General features: G+C 38.0%; 1 protein-coding gene across 3 annotated transcripts in view; it reads right to left on the bottom strand.

Annotated features, from left to right (window-relative positions):
- Positions 1 to 348: 348 nt before the first annotated feature.
- The window catches only part of ZNF81 (zinc finger protein 81), a 71,633-nt gene continuing 51,850 nt past the window's right edge, over positions 349 to 20,131 (bottom strand). For all 3 annotated transcript variants that reach the window (XM_079911488.1, XM_079911489.1, XM_079911490.1), the window contains one exon: positions 349 to 10,184. In XM_079911488.1, coding sequence (XP_079767614.1) covers positions 8,476 to 10,184 — 1,709 coding nt within the window. In that variant the 3' untranslated portion in view covers positions 349 to 8,475. The remainder of the gene's footprint in view (positions 10,185 to 20,131) is intronic.

Below are 20,131 nucleotides of genomic sequence, written 5' to 3'. Positions count from 1 at the left end.
ATAAAATTGTAGAAAATTCAAACTAATTTATAGTGAGAAAAAACAGATCAGTGGTTGCCTGTGGATGGGGGGAAGGGTGTGGGGAGGGCGGGTTGGATGACAAACGGGCATAAGGAAACTTTTATGGGTAATGGATATGTTATTTTTATTGTAGTGATGGTTTTAAAGGTACATACATATGTCAAAACTCATCAAATTGTACACTTTAAACAAGTTCCATTTACTATATGTTATTATACCTCAATAAAGTTGTAAAATATATTTTGGAGACAATGAGAGAAATTTGAAAATGGACTGGATATATCATATTAGATATCATATGAGAATTAGATTGATAATGATGATCTAGTTATGGGGGAGAATGTCCTTATTTTTAGGATATGGATGCTCAAATATTTGAGTGTAATGTTATAATGTCTATAACTTACCATCAATTATTCAGGAAAAAATTTACATATACATTGTTGAATCTAGATGAAAGTTGTATGTGTGTTCATTGTACTGTTCTTTCAGTACTTCTACATGATTGAAAATTGACATAATTAAAATGTGGGGAAAACACAATATTGTTATATTGATTTATTGCCCATCCTCGTCTTAGGAAGAGAGACATTACCTTTATTGTCCTAGAATGTAAGTAAATCTCTGGGAATGTCTCCAGGGAGGGAGACATTCTCTATCTTTACTGTTCTGGAATGTAAATAAACCTGAGCACACTGGCTTGATGTCTAGACATTAAGAATTCATGGAGAATTATCTCTGAACAGGAAGCTAGAGCCAATCACAAACAACCAAAAAGAATAATGAAACGAATGTATGAAACGAATGTAGAGTGGTAAGAAATGGACGGAGAAGATGACAAAGACATATTACATATGCATACTTGATGTCCCTGAAGAAGAGAAGAGATGGACCAGATAAAAAAGTTAAACAAAATAAAACTTCCCTGAAATAAAAGGCTTGAATCATGATTGGAACAGCTAACTATAACCCAGTTAAAATTAGCTCACAAAAATCAAGACTAAGGCATATGCTTCTAAAGATCCTTAACTTCCAGCATAAAAAAAGAATCACGTGGCAGAAACATACAAGAAAAATATCAGGTTAATCTAAGACTTCTCAATGGTACCACTCAATTTTAGAAGAGCAATGCTTACCAAGTTCTCAGGAAAAGAAAGTGTAACTTTAACAATCAGGGTTCAATCAGGGAAGTGGATTCATTATGAGTATTATGGAATAAGGAATTTTTATATGAATTAGATCATGCACAATTGTGGGAGTAGCTGGGGAAGTAAAGGTATGGAAGGGGAAGCTGGAAGATTAGAGAAGTCACTAAACCAGCCCTTTTGAAACACTGGCATGGGTGGATAAGTCAGTGCTTGCAAGAAAATCTGAGAAGCCAGGCACATCCAGCTGCTTAAGTGAGACTATGAAAGGAGAGCTGATGGAGAAATATATGAAGAACTGTTGCCTTTGTGGGTTGCAGCTAGGCATCTGGTGGCAGGCCTGGGGCCACTGTAGGTAAGCAGGGCTGGGAGATAGAAAGGGCTGAATACAGAGTGGAAGAGAGTGAGGAAAAATTAAGACCTTCCGGGTATCTCTGCATCTGTCCTTCCCTGTATCTAATCTCAAACTTTTGGAGTAATGGTTGTTCCTTCACTTTGACCTCCCGAATCTCATGCAATTTCTACTTTTGGCCGACTCTAACCTGGAGTCACACAGGATTCTTGAAAACACATTTCTCAGCATAACCCAGACAACAGTAGAACAATACAGCCCAATAACCTAATTTTTTTTTTCTACTGGAAAAGTTTTGTGGTGAAGTAACACCACCTGAGTTCAGAAACTCCTTCAAATTTGCTCAATTGTTTTCCTTAGTTAAATTCACTTCTAAAATAACACTCACCAAAGTTAATAATGACCTCCTTGTCACAAAATCCAAGCACCGGTTTTCTTTCCTCATGTGAATTGACCTCTAGGGTGGACAGTTCCTCCACTGAAACACTCCTTGGAAACACTCTGTTCTCTGTGAACCCCTTGCTCACCTGGTATGTTTTCACCACTCCAGCTGTTCCTTCCCATTATGCTCTGTAGATGAATCTTTCTTGGCCTGGTCCTCAAATGCTGATAGCACAAGCCTTGGTCCTCGGCCTGCTTTCCCTGTCACTCTAAACATTTTCTTTAGGTAGTTGGATGAGACTAAGATACCACACACAAGCTCTCAAATCCTGCCCAAGCATAGAGAATGGTAGGGGGGACTTGGCAGGCTCAGGAAGTGGGGTGTATCTAGTATTCATCAAGAATTTCTCCCCACACATAGTTCTAAGTGTTTTACACAGATAAGTGCATCAACTTCTTGTTATGAGTAATTGTGTACCCCCCAAAGATATGTTGAAGTCCTAACCTCCAGTACCTCAGAATGTGACCTTACTTGAAAACAGAGTCTTTACAGAAGTAATCAAGTTAAAATGAGGCCAGTAGGGTGGGCCTAATCCAATATGACTGGTATTCTTATTAAAAAAAAAAAGGGAAAATTAGACACAGAGACAGACTAGCAGAAGGAACACGATGTGAAGACACACGGGAAGAAAATGGCTGTATGACTGGAGTGATGTATCCACAAGCCAAGGAATGACTGAGACTACCAAAAACTAGGTGAGAGGCACAAAACAATTCCTTCTCTAGTGCCTTCAGAGGGAGTGTGGCCCTGCTGACACCTTAATTTCAGACTTCTGCCCTCACAATACATTTCTGTTGTTTTAAGCCACTCAGTTTGTGGTACTTTATTACAGCAGCCCTAGGAAGTTTATACACATCTCATGTCAAATCTATGAGATAGGTACTACTGTGAACATCCATCCTTTACAGCTGAAGAAATCAGGACAGAGAGGTTAACTAACCTGTCCAAGGTCACATAGCTAGTAACTGGTAGAACCAGGATTGAAACCCTAGCTGACTGGTTCCTGAGCCTATCTACCCAACCACTATGCAAATTGCCTCAATATTTTGAACAGCATTGCTCCTAAGTTGAAAAGGGGGTGTATAAATAAATCTTAATATATAAATGGTTGAATAAATTATTGCATATCCACCCCACGAACTATCATGCAATCATTCAAATGCGTTATTGTTGAGTAATAAAGCAAGCAGAGATAGTTGTGTGACATGATCCCATATTTGAAAATCAAGGAAGAAAACAATCCTTATACAGCTTCTGTCTGATTATAAGCATGTAACATATGTATATCTATATACAATTATGAGCACAGATTAAAACATGAAAGTGTTCATAGTGGTTAATTAGTACTGGTTATCTGTTGGGGATAAATAGTGGAGGAGGAAATTCAGTAAATAATAAATGTATTAGTTAGCTTTTTCTCGGTAATAAGCCACCCAAAACTTAGTGGCTTAAAACAATCAACATTTTAATCCACGATTCTGTGAGTCGTCTGGGATGGGTGGAGTGGATGGCAGAGCTTTTCTAGTCTAGGCCAGTGTATTACTATTGTAATCTATTACTATCTAACAAATTACCCTAAAATTTAGCAGCTTAAAACAACATCTATTATCTCACGGTTTCTGTGGGTCAGGAATTCAGGTGAGGCTCAGAAGGGTGCCTTTGGCTGAAGGTCTCTCATAAGGTTGCAGTCAAGCTGTAAGCTGAGGCTCTGGTCTTATGAGAAGGCTAGACTGGAAAAATATGCTCCAAAACTCACTCATGTGGGTCTCTCCATAGGGCTGCCTCATGCTTCCCCTAGAGTAAACCCTCTGAGAGTGACAGCATCCAAATTGGAAGCCCCCATCTTTCTGTAACCTAATCTTGGACGTGACATCCCATTACCTCTGCCTCATTCTATTCACTAGAACCAAGTCACTAATCCAGCCCAAACTCAAGGGAACAGAATTACATAAGGGTGTAGATACCAGGAGGTGGCAATAATTCAAGGTCATCTCAGAGGCTGCCGACCACAGTAGGCTTGACCATGGCTAGATGGATAGAATGGCTTCATTCACACATCTGGCAGATGAAATATGGTTGGTCTAGGGCACCTCAACTGGGATGGCTCATCTCTGCTCCATCACTGCTCCATAAAGTCTCTCATCCTCTAATAGCATAATCCAGGCTTTTTCACACTTGGGCTCAGGATTTCAAAGAGGAGCAAGAGTGGGCAAACCTCAGTGTGCAAGTACTTCTCAAGCCTCTGCTTGTGTCATATTTGCTAATGTCCTACTGGCCAAAGAAGTGGCCAAATCCAGTTTCAAGGGCTGGAGAAATGGACTCTACCTCTTGGGTGAAGTGGCAAAGTCATATTGAAAGGTGGCATATATTCTGATGGTAGTGACTAAAGGAGACCATCCAGACTTCTGGATTCTGGCTAGAATGTAGACACCTGAAAAGAGCTCCCATTCTTATAATTAGAAAAAATTCAGGTAATCTACAAAATCATAACTCTTCTTGAACTCATCATAGAGCAACCAACTAGCTTGATATATAAGGCAAATGCCTCAAAGGAGACAGGAAGTTATCACTGGTCACCTATGGCAGAGCAGGAAGGAAGATGGGTCTACCACACCAGCAGTAAGAATTCAGCAAGAATTTTAAATAAATTTCTAAAGGCTGAGTGTGGGATAGTGTGAGAATATAGGACCTCTGAGAGCTGCAGACCTAGGGGTAGTTAGCCCCCATTTGCAGGTTCTTCTCCACAGACCTCCACTGGGTGCTCACAAGAAACACTGGGGATAGGGTGGGATTGGAGAAAGCCTCTCTCAGTGGTGTAGGCCTGCAAGGGGACAGCTGCTGATACAGAAATGGCACAAAGCCCCAGTGGGACCCTATTCCCCTACAAAACAAAAGCCTTAAGCCACTGGGGGAAGTGCAGCAAACCTTGTTGCCCACAGGACATAGGTGAAGATCCACTGTGGCTAGAGGAAAGGAAAAGGGAAAAAAACCTTCCACTCACAGAGGAAGGGCAGGAAACCATCCTAGGCCCAGACCATTTAAGGCTTTATACTAATGGGGAGGGTAGGATCACTGAAAAAGCCTCACCCTCCAAGACCTAGGGATACAGGGCCTGCCTAAGACTGAGGCTGGCCCAGGACAACTCCTGTCCCCCCACTCATCAGGTCACCAAGACCCAGGTAATAATAGAAGTCTACTACTAAGGGAGAAGCAAGAGCATAGAGAGGGAGTCTCTCTGAGATGCAGGCACATAGGAAACACCTAAAGGCAAGGGTGGTTCAGGAATATTGAGAAAAATTATCTGGAAAACCAGTGCCTACTCTAAGCACAAGGTAACACTAGAGAAATTTGAAGTCATTGACACACTGTAGGTAAAGAGAGCAACAAAACCTAAACCCAGCCTAAATCCTGACTAGATGGACTCAATTCCCCTATGCTAATGACCTATAAGGAAAGCAGCCATTATCTACTCCCAGGAATAAATATTTACCTTAGTTTCTACTCTCCTACATACAACATTGGATATTCAGCCAAAAATTACATGCAAAACAGCAAGAGAAAACAATCCACTGTCAAGAGACAAAGCAATCAACAGATCCAGACTCAGTTGATCCAGTTGTTGGAACTGTCAAACAGGGAATTTAAAATAACAATGATTAATTAATATGTTAAAGAGGGTAGTGGAAAATGTAAACAACAGGTATGAACAGATGGGGAATTTCAGCAGAGAGAATGGAAATACTAGAAATGAAAAGAAAACATAACTGAGATGAAGAATGCCTTCAATGGGTTCATCAGTGGATCTAACAGAGCCAGGGTAGGGGTTAAAAATCAGTGAACTTGAAGATAGGTTAATAGAAATTATCCCAACTGAAACACAAAGCAAAATAATGACTGAAAACAGGCATACATATAAGGATAGAAATTTGTAGCATTTTCTGTCTAACAGTCTCTCTTCTGGTCATAAATTATTTACATTATCATACCATGCAAAATATGTTCACCTCCATTCCAAGACCTCTAAACGTTTATCCCAAATTATAGCATCAGGCTCAAATCTAAGACTTTAAGTCTTCTGCATCAGGTTCAGATATGGCTGAGGCTCCTTGGGTGCAGTTTCTCAGTTTCTTGATCCAGAGACCTGTGAGTTAAATGACAAGTTATATGACCACCCCCCCAACCCAACACACACACACACATAAATATAAATACAATAATGAGATAGGGACAAGATAACTGCAACAGATACTCCCATTCAAAAAGGGGAGGAACAAGAGGCACATATGTCACTGTTCCATAATAATTCTGAAATCCCAGAGAGCAAAAATTGTCAGGTTTCCCTGCCCCAGGGGCAAATAATGTTTCTTGCTTAGGTCACGGTTCTACCTGGGAATGGCTTCCCAGTCCATTTTAGTACATCGTTCTTGGGTCTTCTGAGACAGCCTTCTTTTCCCATAAGAAATGGCCCATGTTTGCAGCTGAGTAACTTTCTCAGCTTGCTTCCTGTTCACAGAAGTTAGAGAGGGGAGTCCAGAGGCCACTTTTCATTTTGGACTGTTTCGGTCCCTTTAAGTCCAACCTGGAGGTAGTTTTGCTAGTAAAACTCTATTAAAAATGTTACAAGTTTCTATGAATCTGGTTTGTATTTACTCCATGTCCCAAATGCGACATCAACAATTCTTTTTACCCTCCCTACTTTGAGCAGTGTGTCAGGCTACTGGGAAAATGTGAAGTTTTAAGAAGCTGTTTGACTTAGCTGAGAGAGTCTCCCAAACTCCAACTTAAATATTTCACACATTTTAACAAAGGGTCTTAGAACCACATCTACGATTTGATCTCTACCCTTGGGCCATTTTTTCACCTTGAGAATATTTTGGTGGCTGGAGAGACTGGAGATGTGAAGCAGTTATTTTCAACCCAGCCAAGTCCTGGCTTTTCTGTTATTTCTTCTGAATTCTGCTCACAAATGGAACAGTTATTTGCTTAGTTCATACTTTTCTTTCTGTATCTTATCACATGCAGCTAAAAGAAGCAAACTGATAATTCCAACATTCTGTTGGAAATCTCTTTAGCCAGATCCACAAGTTCATTTGGTACATTCTCTATCTTTCCACAGAGGATGGTGACTGTTTTGCTATTTCTTTCCCTTACTAAACAACACAGACTGCCATCTTTTCCAGCCTTTCTTAACAGTTTTCCTCATTGTTTTTCCAGTCTCTGCCTGCTGCCCAGGCCCAAAGCTAATGTCACGTCTTATATTTTGAAACAATACCCCCAGTAGACGTACACTTTTAGGTATTACTTAGCATTTGCTGTGCAACAGACTACCCCAAACTTAGTAGCTTAAAACAATAATCATTTTATTTATCTCATAATTCTCCAGGTTGGCTGGGATGACTGGTGTGGCTCTTCTGGTGTGGGCTGGCGTGGCTGGGGCTGGAGGTTGATGAAAGCCTCACTCCCATGTCTGGCATTTGGTCTAAGGGGCTTCAGCTGGCCTGGTTCATCTCTGTTCCATGTGGCTTCTCATCCCTCAGTAATCTGAGTTTCTTCACATGAAGGTCTTGGAATTCCAAAGAGCAGCAAGAGAGGGTAAGACTCGAGGCAGGCTTTACACACTTCCCCAGCATCTTCTTGAATCTCTTTGTTAATGTACATTGGCCAAAACAAGTCACATGGCCAAGCTCAGAGTCAAGGAGTAGAGAGAGAGCTCCACCTCTTAATAAGAAAAACAACAGAGTAATATTACAAAGGGGGGTGCATAAAAGGATGGGAGAGATCTGTGGCTATTTTGCATTGTACCACAATGAAGGAAGATAAAAATACGATGTCATGGAAACCAGTATGAATGATAGGATTATATGTATGTATTCATGTAAAATTGTATCAGCAGATGTGTGTATATATAAAACAATAATGACTTTAAAACTGTGGATTCACATGAGCAAAATATTCAATAGGAAACATATTTGATAGACACAATTACATTAAATCCAAAAAAAATTTTCAATTCAATTATTCCTCCCATTGTGCAATGTGTTCTGCTGCAAATACTCTACAGAACTGAGAGCAGGTCTACACATTAAATATATCATTTTGTTGTCCTACCTTTTGTTTTGTTGCCACTTTAAATTGCTTAATATAACACAGTAAACATTACAGTCATTTATATGATTTTGCATACTCCATCTATAAAGAATTTGATAATAACTTGCCTTATATAATACTTTGTACAGGAAGGCTTTTCCTAATGCCTCAAACTGACAGCATTTTCCCTGGTATGAATTCTATTATATTTTGTGAGGCTGTGAAAATATGGAAGTTCCCCTTCATTCAGTGCATTCTTAGAGGGTCTCTTCCAAATAATTTTTCTCCTCTCAGGTGAAACAGCCTGATGAATTCTTTTTATTATACAATGTATTCATATATGATCGGTCTTGGTTGAATTTTATAATACACACTTAGACCTGATTTCTGTGATAAGGTTTTCTCATTTTCAAGAAACAGGTTTACTTTCATGTATGAATATTGCGATGCATACTCAGAACTGATTTCTGAGTGAAGCCCTTTCCACAGTCACTACATTTATAGGGTTTCTCTCCAGTATGAATTGTCTGGTGTTTATTGAAATTTGACCTGTCAGTGAAGGCTTTCCCACATTCTGCACATATATATGGTTTCTCTCCTGTGTGAATTCGCTGATGTACTTTGAGATGTGGTTTCTTGGAGAAGGATTTCTCACAGTCAGAACATTTGTAAGGCTTCTCTGTAGTATGGATTCTCTGATGTGTAATTAACTCTGACTTCTGGATGAAGGCCCTCCCACAATCAGCACAGACATAGGGTTTCTCTCCAGTATGAATTGTCTGGTGTTTATTGAAATTTGACCTGTCTGTGAAGGCTTTTCCACATTCTGCACATATATAAGACTTCTCTCCAGTATGAGATTTCTGGTGAGTATTGAGATTTGACCTGTTGGTAAAGGCCTTCCCACAGTTAGTGCATATATAGGGTTTCTCTCCTGTGTGAATTCGCTTATGCATCTGGAGTTGTGACTTAGAAGGGAAAGATTTCCCACAGTCACTGCATTCATAAGGCTTCTCTCCAGTATGAATTCTTTGATGTGCAATCAAGTGTGCCTTTTGGATGAAGGCCTGCCCACATTCAGTACATATGTAGGATCTCTCTCCTGTATGAATTCTCTGATGCATTCTGAGCGTTGATTTTTGGGTAAAGGCTTTCCCACACTCACTGCACTTGTGGTGTCTCTCTCCAGTATGAATTTTCTGATGTACATTGAGGGCTGAGTTGAGGGAGAAGCCTTTCCCACATTCACTGCATTCATAAAGTTTTTCTCCAGTATGGGTTGTCTGATGCCTAAGTAGAGATGACACTTGGAAAAATGATTTTCCACATTCACTACATTTATAGGGTTTTTCTCTAGTATGAATTTTCTCATGCATAATTAATTCTGAATTTTGGATGAATGCCTTCCCACACTCAGAACATATATACAGTTTTTCATCTCTATGAACTCTCAAATATATACTGAGTAGTGGCTTCTGTGTAAAAACATTCACACATTTGCTAAGTTCATGAGGTTTTTCCATAGTATGAATTCTCTGAGGTGCAAAGAGGTGTGACCTCTGGGTGAAGATCTTCCCAAGTTCAGTACACATATTTGCTTTTTCCCCAACAGGAAATTTCAGATTGTGACTGAGTGCTTGTTTGAAGCTGAAGACTTTTCCACATGGATTGCTGTCACAGAATTTCACTCCTGTATGTGTATTTTCATGGTTAGTATAAGAAGAGCTCTGGGTGAAAACTTCACCGTGTCCAATAATTTTATCAAAGTTCTTTGTTGCATTGTTTTTATTATGAATAGGTACATCTAAATTATACTTTAAACTCTTTCCAAATGAGTCACGTTTATGGGATCTTTTCTGTGAAGGAATACGATTTGGGCCTGGATGAACAAATTTTCCACTGTCTTTATATCCATAATCCCATTCTGTATTCAATATTTTCTTATTGATGAAAGCAGCATGACTCAGAGGTTTGTTCTGTTTTTCCTGATAGCTTTTTATCTGTTCAGCACCGTGCCACAGTTCTTCTAAAATGGAATACAATGAATCATCTCTTGTATCTTCACCCTCCATTTCACTATGAAATGAAACTTTTCCAGAAATTCTTTTTTGTGAGGTCTTAATCCCAAACTTTTCATCTAAAAACAGAATGAAAAAGTAAAATTGACACAAAGAATAGATGGCAGAAGATTAAAAGGTACACATAAATTAATCCAAATTGAACACAGGGAAACCAGTAAATTTGATGATGATGATGATGATAATGACAGAAAATACATATATAGCACTTATTATGTGCCAAGCTCTTATATGACATGATGTTCCAGGCATTGTTCTAAGAAATATATATATATGAACTCATTTAATCCTTTCAAAAGCCCTATGAGGTATTTTCTATTATTATTCACCATTGTAGATAAGGAAAGTGAAGTTCAGAATGATTTTATATATATATATATTCAGTATTGGAGATTGGAGTTCAGCTAAGCAATCTAGCTCTATTTTGGTAGGGGATATCAAGTAGGGTGAAGAGAAGATTAAACAGACAAGGGTTTAAAGGGGAAATTTCTGTGGAGAGCCTAGGCTTGAAGGGGTGACTCAGAGTCTAAGTCCTCATTAGCTTGGCTTGAAGGGGTGACTCAGAGTCTAAGTCCTCATTAGCTTTCAATTCTAAATCCTCACTTATCTCACTGATTCTTGCTTATTAGCAACAATATCAAATTAAGGTGATAAAAAACAGTTTAATTTGCTAAGAGAGTAGATCCTAAAAGTTCTCATCACAAGGAAAAATTTTTTCTTTCTCTTTTTTGTATCTATATGATATGGATGTTAACTAAACTTACTGTGGCAATCATTTCACAATATATATATGTCCAGTCATTATGCTGTACACTTTAAATTTATACAATGCTGTATGTCAATTATATCTCAATAAAACTGAAAAAATTAATTTATTCATGCCTATAGGAAAAATATTGTGATCACAGCCATCTTGACCTATACAAACAATAAATGGATGTCTATACTCCAACTCTCCATCCAGGTGTTATTGTTTTCTTGGAACAAAAATTATATATATTTAACAAGAAGTACAAAATCAGAGAGATGACAAACCAACTGTGGTAGACTGAAAGCTGCCCACTAGAATCTGTTTCATCATTCTTTTGCAATAACAGAGTAGTAGCCAGCCATATGGCTGCCCAGTCATATAACATTTCTCAACCTCGTTTGAAAATTGGTGTGGCCACGTGACAATGTTCTAAACAGAATGTGAGAGAAAAAAACGGGTGCTACCTTCAAACCAGAGCATTGAAACAGTAGGCATGTTTTCTCTATACCTTCTTCTACCCTCTTGCTTACTAAAACCTGGACGTGACAGCAACATGGATTCAAACATGCAGATGCCACAAAGAATCCAAGAGACAGTGGAGTTGAGTAGTGGAAGGAACCTGGATTCATAAATAAGCAGGAGCAACTAGGTTTTCCAATGGCCTGTGATATTAGAGACTTTATATAAGAGAGAAATAAAATTCTGTATTTAAGTCACTGTAACTAATGCTCTCTTTACTACTGTGAATTACCTTTAACACAATTATTATACTATTCTTGCCCAGAGTGGGAATCACAGATTGTTCCATTACCAGTATAGTTCATGAGACATATGCGAATCTCAATAATAATTGTAAAATGAAGAATTACACACTATCTTACCAGCAAGAGTTTTTAGATACGGAGAATGCTCTGAATCATCAAATCCAGTTTTCCCCTGTTAGTCATTTTGATACTGTACTCTGAACACATCTCCCATATAAAATCTCATCCTCTTATTCTTTTTCTTTATTTTTAACATCTTTATTGGAGTATAATTGCTTTACAAGGGTGTGTTTGTTTCTGCTTTATAACAAAGTGAATGAGCTATACATATACATATATCCCCATATCTCCTCCCTTGTGCATCTCCCTCCCACCCTCCCTATCCCACCCCTCTAGGTGGTCACAAAGCATGGAGCTGACCTCCCTGTGCTATGCAGCTACTTCCCACCAGCTATTTATTTTACATTTGGTAGTATATATAAGTCCATGCCACTCTCTCACTTCATTTCAGCTTACCATTGCCCCTCCCCGTATCCTCAACTCCATTCTCTCAAGTCCATTTTCTATGTCTGCGTCTTTATTCCTGTCCTGTCCCTAGGTTCGTCAGAACCACTTTTTTTTGATTCCATATATATGTGTTAGCATACAGTATTTGTTTTCCTCTTTCTGACTTGCTTCACTCTGTATGACACACTCTAGGTCCATCCACCTCACTACAAATAACTTAATTTCGTTTCTTTTTACGGTGGAGTAATATTCCATTGTATATATCTGCCATTTCTTCTTTAACCATTCACCTGTTGATGGACACTCAGGTTGCTTCCATGTCCTGGCTATTGTAAGTACAGCTGCAATGAACATTGTGGTACATGACTCTTTTTGAATTATGGTTTTCTCAGGTATATGCCCAGTAGTGGGACTGCTGGGTTGTATGGTAGTTCTATTTTTAGATTTTTAAGGAACTTCCATACTGTTCTCCATAGTGGCTGTATCAATTTACATTCCCACCAACAGTGCAAGAGGGTTCCCTTTTCTCCACACCCTCTCCAGCATTTATTGTTTCTAGATTTTTTGATGATGGCCATTCTGACCGGTGTGACATGATATCTCATTGTAGTTTTGATTTGCATTTCTCTAATGATTAATGATGTTGAGCATTCTTTCATGTGTTTGTTGGCAATCTGTATATCTTCTTTGGAGAAATGTCTATTTAGGTCTTCTGCCCATTTTTGGATTGGGTGGTTTGTTTTTTTGATATTGAGCTGCATGAGCTGATTGTAAATTTTGGAGATTAATCATTTGTCAGTGGCTTCATTTGCAAATATTTTCTCCCATTCTGAGGGTTGTCTTTTCGTCTTGTTTATGGTTTTCTTTGCTGTGCAAAAGCTTTTAAGTTTCATTAGGTCTCTGTTGTTTATTTTTGTTTTTATTTCCATTTCTCTAGGAGGTGGGTCAAAAAAGATCTTGCGGTGATTTATGTCATAGTGTTCTGCCTATGTTTTCCTCTAAGTGTTTTATAGTGTCTGGCCTTACATTTAGGTCTTTAATCCATTTTGAGTTTATTTTTGTGTATGGCGTTAGGGAGTGTTCTAATTTCATTCTTTTACATGTAGTTGTCCCGTTTTCCCAGCACCACTTATTGAAGAGGCTGTCTTCTCTCCATTGTATATTCTTGCCTACTTTATCAAAGATAAGGTGACCATATATCTGTGTGGGTTTATCTCTGGGCTTTCTATCCTGTTCCATTGATCTATCGTTCTGTTTTTGTGCCAGTACCATACTGTCTTGATTACTGTAGCTTTTTTAGTATAGTCTGAAGTCAGGGAGCCTGATTTCTCCAGCTCTGTTTTTCTTTCTCAAGACTGCTTTGGCTATTTGGGGTCTTTGGTGTTGTCATACACATTGTGAATTTTTTTGTTCTAGTTCTGTGAAAAATGCCATTGGTAGTTTGATACGGATTGCATTGATTGCTTTGGGTAGTATAGTCATTTTCACAATGTTGACTCTTCCAATCTGAAAACATGGTATATCTCTCCATCTGTTTGTATCATCTTTAATTTCTTTCATCAGTGTCTTATAGTTTTCTGCATGCAGGTCTTTTGTCTCTTTAGGTAGATTTATTCCTAAGTATTTTATTCTTTTTGTTGCAATGGTAAATGGGAGTGTTTCCTTAATTTCTCTTTTAGATTTTTCATCATTAGTGTATAGGAATGCAAGAGATTTTTGTGCATTAATTTTGTATCCTGCTACTTTACTGAATTCATTGATTAGCTGTAGTAGTTTTCTGGTAGAGTCTTTAGGATGCTCTATGTATAGTATCATATCATCTACAAACAGTGACAGCTTTACTTCTTCTTTTCCAGTTTGGATTCCTTTTATTTCTTTTTCTTCTATGATTGCTGTGGCTAAAACTTCCAAAACTATGTTGAATAACAGTGGGGAGAGTGGGCAACCTTGTCTTGTTCCTGATCTTAGTGGAGATGGTTTCAGTTTTCACCATTGAGAACGATGTTGGCTGTGGATTTGTCATATACGGCCTTTATTATGTTGAGGTAAGTTCCCTCTATGTCTACTTTCTGGAGAGTTTTTATCATTAATGGGTGTTGAATTTTGTCGGAAGCTTTTACTGCATCTATTGAGATGGTCATATGGTTTTTCTCCTTCAATTTGTTCATATGTTTTATCATATAGATTGATTTGCATATATTGAAGAATCCTTGCATTCCTGGGACAAACCCAACTTGATCATGGTGTATGATCCTTTTAATGTGCTGTTGGATTCTGTTTGCTAGTATTTTGTTGAGGATATTTGCATGTATGTTCATCAGTGATATTGGCCTGTAGTTTTCTTTCTTTGTGACGTATTTGTCTGGTTTTGGTATCAGGGTGATGGTGGCCTCGCAGAATGAGTTTGGGAGTGTTCCTCCCTCTGCTATATTTTGGAAGAGTTTGAGAAGGTAAGGTGTTAGCTCTTCTCTACATGTTTGATAGAATTGGCCTGTGAAGCCATCTGGTCCTGGGCTTTTGTTTGTTGGAAGATTTTTAATCACAGTCTCAATTTCAGTGCTTGTGATTGGTCTGTTTACATTTTCTATTTCTTCCTGCTTCAGTCTCAGAAGGTTGTGCTTTTCTAATAATTTGTCCATTTTCCCAGGTTGTCCATTTTATTGGCATATAGTTGCTTGTAGTAATCTCTCATGATCCTTTGTATTTCTGCAGTGTCAGTTGTTACTTCTCCTTTTTCAAGACTATTGATTTGCGTCTTCTCCCTTTCTTCCTTGATGAGTCTGGCTAACAGTTTATCAATTTTGTTTATCTTCTCAAAGAACCAGCTTTTAGTTTTATTGATCTTTGCTATCGTATCCTTCTTTTCTTTTTCATTTATTTCTGATCTGATCCTTATGATTTCTTTTCTTCTGGTAACTTTGGGGTTCTTTTGTTCTTCTTTCTCTAATTGCTTTAGGTGAAAGGTTAGGTTGTTTATTCGAGATGTTTTTTGTTTCTTGAGGTAGGATTGCATTGCTATAAACTTCCCTCTTAGAACTGCTTTTGCTGCATCCCATAGGTTTTGGGTTGTTGTGTTTTCATTGTCATTTGTTTCTAGGTATTTTTTTGATTTCCTCTTTGACTTCTTCAGTGATCTCGTGGTTGTTTAATAGTGTATTGTTTAGCCTCCATGTGTTTGTAGTTTTTGCAGAATTTTTCCCTGTAATTGATATCTAATCTCATAGTGTTGTGGTCAGAAAAGATACTTGTTATGATATCAATTTTCTGAAATCTACCAAGGCTTGGTTTGTGACTCAAGAGACGATCTATCCTGGAGAATGTTCCATGAGGACTTGAGAAGAAAGTGTATTCTGTTGTTTTTTGATGGAATGTCCTATAAATATCAATTAACTCCATCTTGTTTAATGTATCATGTAAAGCTTGTGTTTCCTTATTTATTTTCATTTTGGATGATCTGTCCATTGGTGAAAGTGGGGTGTTAAAGTCCCCTACTGTGATTGTGTTACTGTTGATTTCTCCTTTTATGGCTGTTAGCATTTGCCTTCTGTACTGAGGTGCTCCTATGTTGGGTGCATAAATATTTACAATTGTTCTATCTTCTTCTTGGTTTGATCCCTTGACTATTATGTAGTGTCCTTCTTTCTCTCTAGTAACAGTCTTTATTTTAAAGTTTATTTTGTCTGATATGAGAATTGCTATTCCAGCTTTATTTTGATTTCCATTTGCATGGAATATCTTTTTCCATCCCCTCACTTTCAGTCTACATGTGTCCCTAGGTCTGTAGTGGGTCTCTTGTAGACAGCGTATATATGGGTCTTGTTTTTGTATCCATTCAGCCAGTGTATATCTTTTGGTTGGAGCACTTAATCCATTTACATTTAAGGTAGTTATTGATAGGTATGTTCCTATTAACCATTTTCTTAATTGTTTTGGGTTTGTTATTGTAGGTCTTTTCCTTCTCTTGTGTTTCCTGCCTAGAGAAGTTCCTTTAGCATTTTTTGTAAAGCTGGTTTGGTGGTGCTGAATTCTCTTAGCTTTTGCTTGTCTGTAAAGGTTTTAATTTCTCCATCCAATCTGAATGAGATCCTTGCTGGGTAGAGTAATCTTGGTTGTAGGTTTTTCCCTTTCATCACTTTAACATGTTCTGACACTCCCTTCTGGCTTGCAGAGTTTCTGCTGAAAGATCAGCTGTTAACCTTATGGGGATTCCTTTGTATGTTATTTGTTGTTTTTCCCTTGCTGCTTTTAATATTTTTTCTTTGTATTTAATTTTTGGTAGTTTGATTAATATGTGTCTTGGTGTGTTTCTCCTTGGATTTATCCTGTATGGGACTCTCTGTGCTTCCTGGAATTGATTGACTATTTCCTTTCCTGTATTAGGGAATTTTTCAACTATAATCTCTTCAAATATTTTCTCCGTCCCTTTCTTTTTCTCTTCTTCTGGGCCCCCTATAATTCGAATGTTGGTGTGTTTAATGTTGTCCCAGAGGTCTCTGAAACTGTCCTCAATTCTTTTCATTCTTTTTTCTTTATTCTGCTCTGTGGTAGTTATTTCAACTATTTTATCTTCCAGGTCACTTATCCGTTCTTCTGACTCAGTTATTCTGCTATTGATTCCTTCTAGAGAAATTTTAATTTCATTTATTGTGTTGTTCATCATTGTCCGTTTCCTCTTTAATTCTTCTAGGTCCTTGTTAAACGTTTTTTGTGTTTTCTCCATTCTATTTCCAAGATTTTGGAATCACTGTTACTATCATTACTCTGAATTCTTTTTCAGGTAGACTGCCTATTTCCTGTTCATTTGTTTGGTCTGGTGGGTTTTTACCTTGCTCCTTCGTCTGCTGTGTGTTTCTCTGTCTTTTCAATTTGCTTAACTTACTGTGTTTGGTGTCTCCTTTTCACAGGCTGCAGGTTCGTTGTTTTTGGTGTCTGCCCCCAGTGGCTAAGGTTGGTTCAGTGGGTTGTGTAGGCTTCCTGGTGGAGGGGACTGGTGCTTATGTTCTGGTGAATGAGGCTGGATCTTGTCTTTCTGGTGGGCAGGACCCTGTCTGGTGGTGTGTTTTCGGGTGTCTGTGACATTATGATTTTAGGCAGCCTCCCTCTAATGGGTGGGGTTGTGTTCTTGTGTTGCTAGTTGTTTGGCATAGGGTGTCCAGCACTGTGGCTTGCTGGTCGTTGAGTGGAGCTGGGTCTTGGTATTGAGATGGAGATCTCTGGGAGAGCTTACGCCATTTGATATTACATGGAGCTGGGAGGTCTCTGGTGGACCAACGTCCTGAACTCGGCTCTCCCACCTCAGAGGCACAGGACTGACACCCTGCTGGAGCACCGAGACCCTGTCAGCCAAATGGCTCAGAAGAAAAGGGAGGAAAACAGAAAGAAAGAAAGAAAAAAATAAAATTAAATTAAAATAAAAAATTTTAAAAACTATTAAAAATTAAAAGAAATTAAAAAGTAATAAAAAAAAGAAAGAAAGAAGAGAGCAACCAAACCAAAAAACAAATCCACCAATGATAACAAGTGCTAAAAACTATAGTGTAAAAAAAAAAAAACCAGACAGAACCCTAGGACAAATGGAAAAGCAAAGCTATACAGCCAAAATCACACAAAGAAGCATACACATACACACTTGCAAGGGAATTTTTGCAAGGGAAAAAGGAAAATAATATATATCTTTTGGGAAGTCTGAGGTCTTCTGGCAGCGTTCAGTAGGTGTTCTGTAGGAGTTGTTCCACATGTAGATGTACTTCTGATGTATTTGTGGGGAGGAAGGTGATCTCCACGTCTTACTCCTCCACGATCTTGAAGGCCTCTTCCCACTCTTATTCTTTTTTTTTTCTTTTTTTTTTGGTGGTATGTGGGCCTCTCACTTTTGTGGCCTCTCCCTTTGCAGAGCACAGGTTCCGGACGTGCATGCTCAGCAGCCATGGCTCACGGGCCCAGCCGCTCCATGGCATGTGGGATCTTCCCGGAGCGGGGCACAAACCCATGTCCCCTGCATCGGCAGGCGGACTCTCAACCACTGCGCCACTAGGGAAGCCCCCTCCTCTTATTCTTAAGTTGCATTTTATTCTCACACATTTGGCTTTACTTTATTTGTAAGTTATTAAGTCCTGGATTCCTAGGCTTGGTTTTAGCAGTGGCTTCACTTCTCACTTTACTTAACACTTAAATTTATATAAAATGTCTAACATAAATAGAACTTAACTTCTAACCCCCTGCTGTATTGGACAATATTTAGATCACCAGCACCAATATTCATTGTAAAAAATTTGCTCCTGCAATAAAAAGCTTCTCTACACCTTTCCTGAGCCCATATATTCAATGAACAGTACATAAATGGAGAGTCATCAGTCTAGAAAGAACTGTACATGCAAGCTGGCATTCTCTTTGCCACTCAAAAAAATGCCTCACAAAAGTCCAGTTTATTCCCAAATAAAATGACATGTTCATATCCTCTTCCTCCATTCCTGCTTAGCATCTTCTTTTGTGCCATTTAAAAATGTATGTATGCTTCATCAAATAGTTTGAGTCTTTTATTTTGAAAATTAATCTGATCATATTGCTAGTGAGACTTTTTTCTGAACCTCAGAAGCAGACACCCTATGTGCTATTCATTTTGCTAATCATTTTAATAGACTAATAGCAGCCAAAATAAATAATGTTTTAAAAATAGAAACACAATGCATAGACAGTAAACTTTTAAATATTTGATTCCATTGTCTTTACTTTCCAATTGCAGTCTATGTTCCATTGAATTCCTCTCAGTAGAACTTTTAAAAACCCTTCTGAAATAGAGCAAAATACTCATATTCTTGTCCCCCACAAATTTGATTAGTTAATATTGGTATTTTCTTTGTGCTTAGTATTTGGATAATGAAAATAAGATACAGGCTCTTATTTTCAGGGACTTTCAAAATTACTAGGGGCAGAAGCATCTGAGTGTTGGGGGAACAGAAACGGAAAAGAGCAATTACTTTGGAGTAGGTAAGGGGAGTTTTATGTAATAGACGATAACCTGAGATGAAACAAAACGAAAGTGTCTATTGCCTAGATAGGCAAAGCACAAAATAATAAAGAGACTAGATGCAGAGACGAACTTTATATTTGGTAGGCATTAAAGACAAGGTGAAAATCTGAGGAAAGCATGAATTAAGGAAACTGCACAGATACAACTTTTATTGGAAATAAATGGCCATGTTGTAGGTGGCACTGAGAGAAGAGCTATTGGTCATGTATTATATAACATGGAGTAATTGACACAGGGAACTATATTCAATATCCTGTGATAAACTATAATAGACAAGAATATGAAAAAGTATATATGTATAACAATCACTGTGTTATATAGCATAAATTAACACAATGTTGTAATCAACTATACTTCAATAAAATAAATTTTAAAAAATAAAATCATTTGGACTGCAAAAAAGTTAATATTTAATATTAATAGCTTTACTTCATAAAGCTAATGGTAAAGAGAAATGCAGTGTCTCAGGTAATGAAATCTATCAGTGGTATTTAAGATGAACTAGAAACAAGAATGGAATCTGCAAATCCAAGCATAAGAAAATACAGACTTGCTCTAGGTGATGATACTAGGAGTTAAGATGAGAGGATATCTAAATAGTATTCTTTTAAAAAGAAAAAAAAGGAATTGCAGAGTAATGAGTAGGAGAAGATAGCTAAGAGGGAAGAAACAAGAAACAGCAGAATCTGACAAAGTTTGGAATGTTGAAGATTCCTGATTTGGGCAATGATAATGCCAATTCCTCACATACTAAGTAAGGATGAATAAAGTAGAATATTCTGTGGGAATTGTCTAATATGTAGGTAAGTGTGGTACTAAAGCCCAGTTATAATATAGCAACTAGTGGTGCCAATATGGAACTCCTAAGAATACAAATAAAAAGCTTAAGTGTTCAGAATCTTTTGAATTAATTACTACGGGAACAAATATCCAGAAGCCAGTAAACAACATCCA

This window comes from Stenella coeruleoalba (genome assembly GCF_951394435.1).
Source record: "Stenella coeruleoalba genome assembly, chromosome: X".
NCBI classification, from domain to species: domain Eukaryota; kingdom Metazoa; phylum Chordata; class Mammalia; order Artiodactyla; family Delphinidae; genus Stenella; species Stenella coeruleoalba.
Note: the sequence above shows the minus strand (reverse complement) of the source record. Positions and strands in the feature narration are given on the sequence as shown.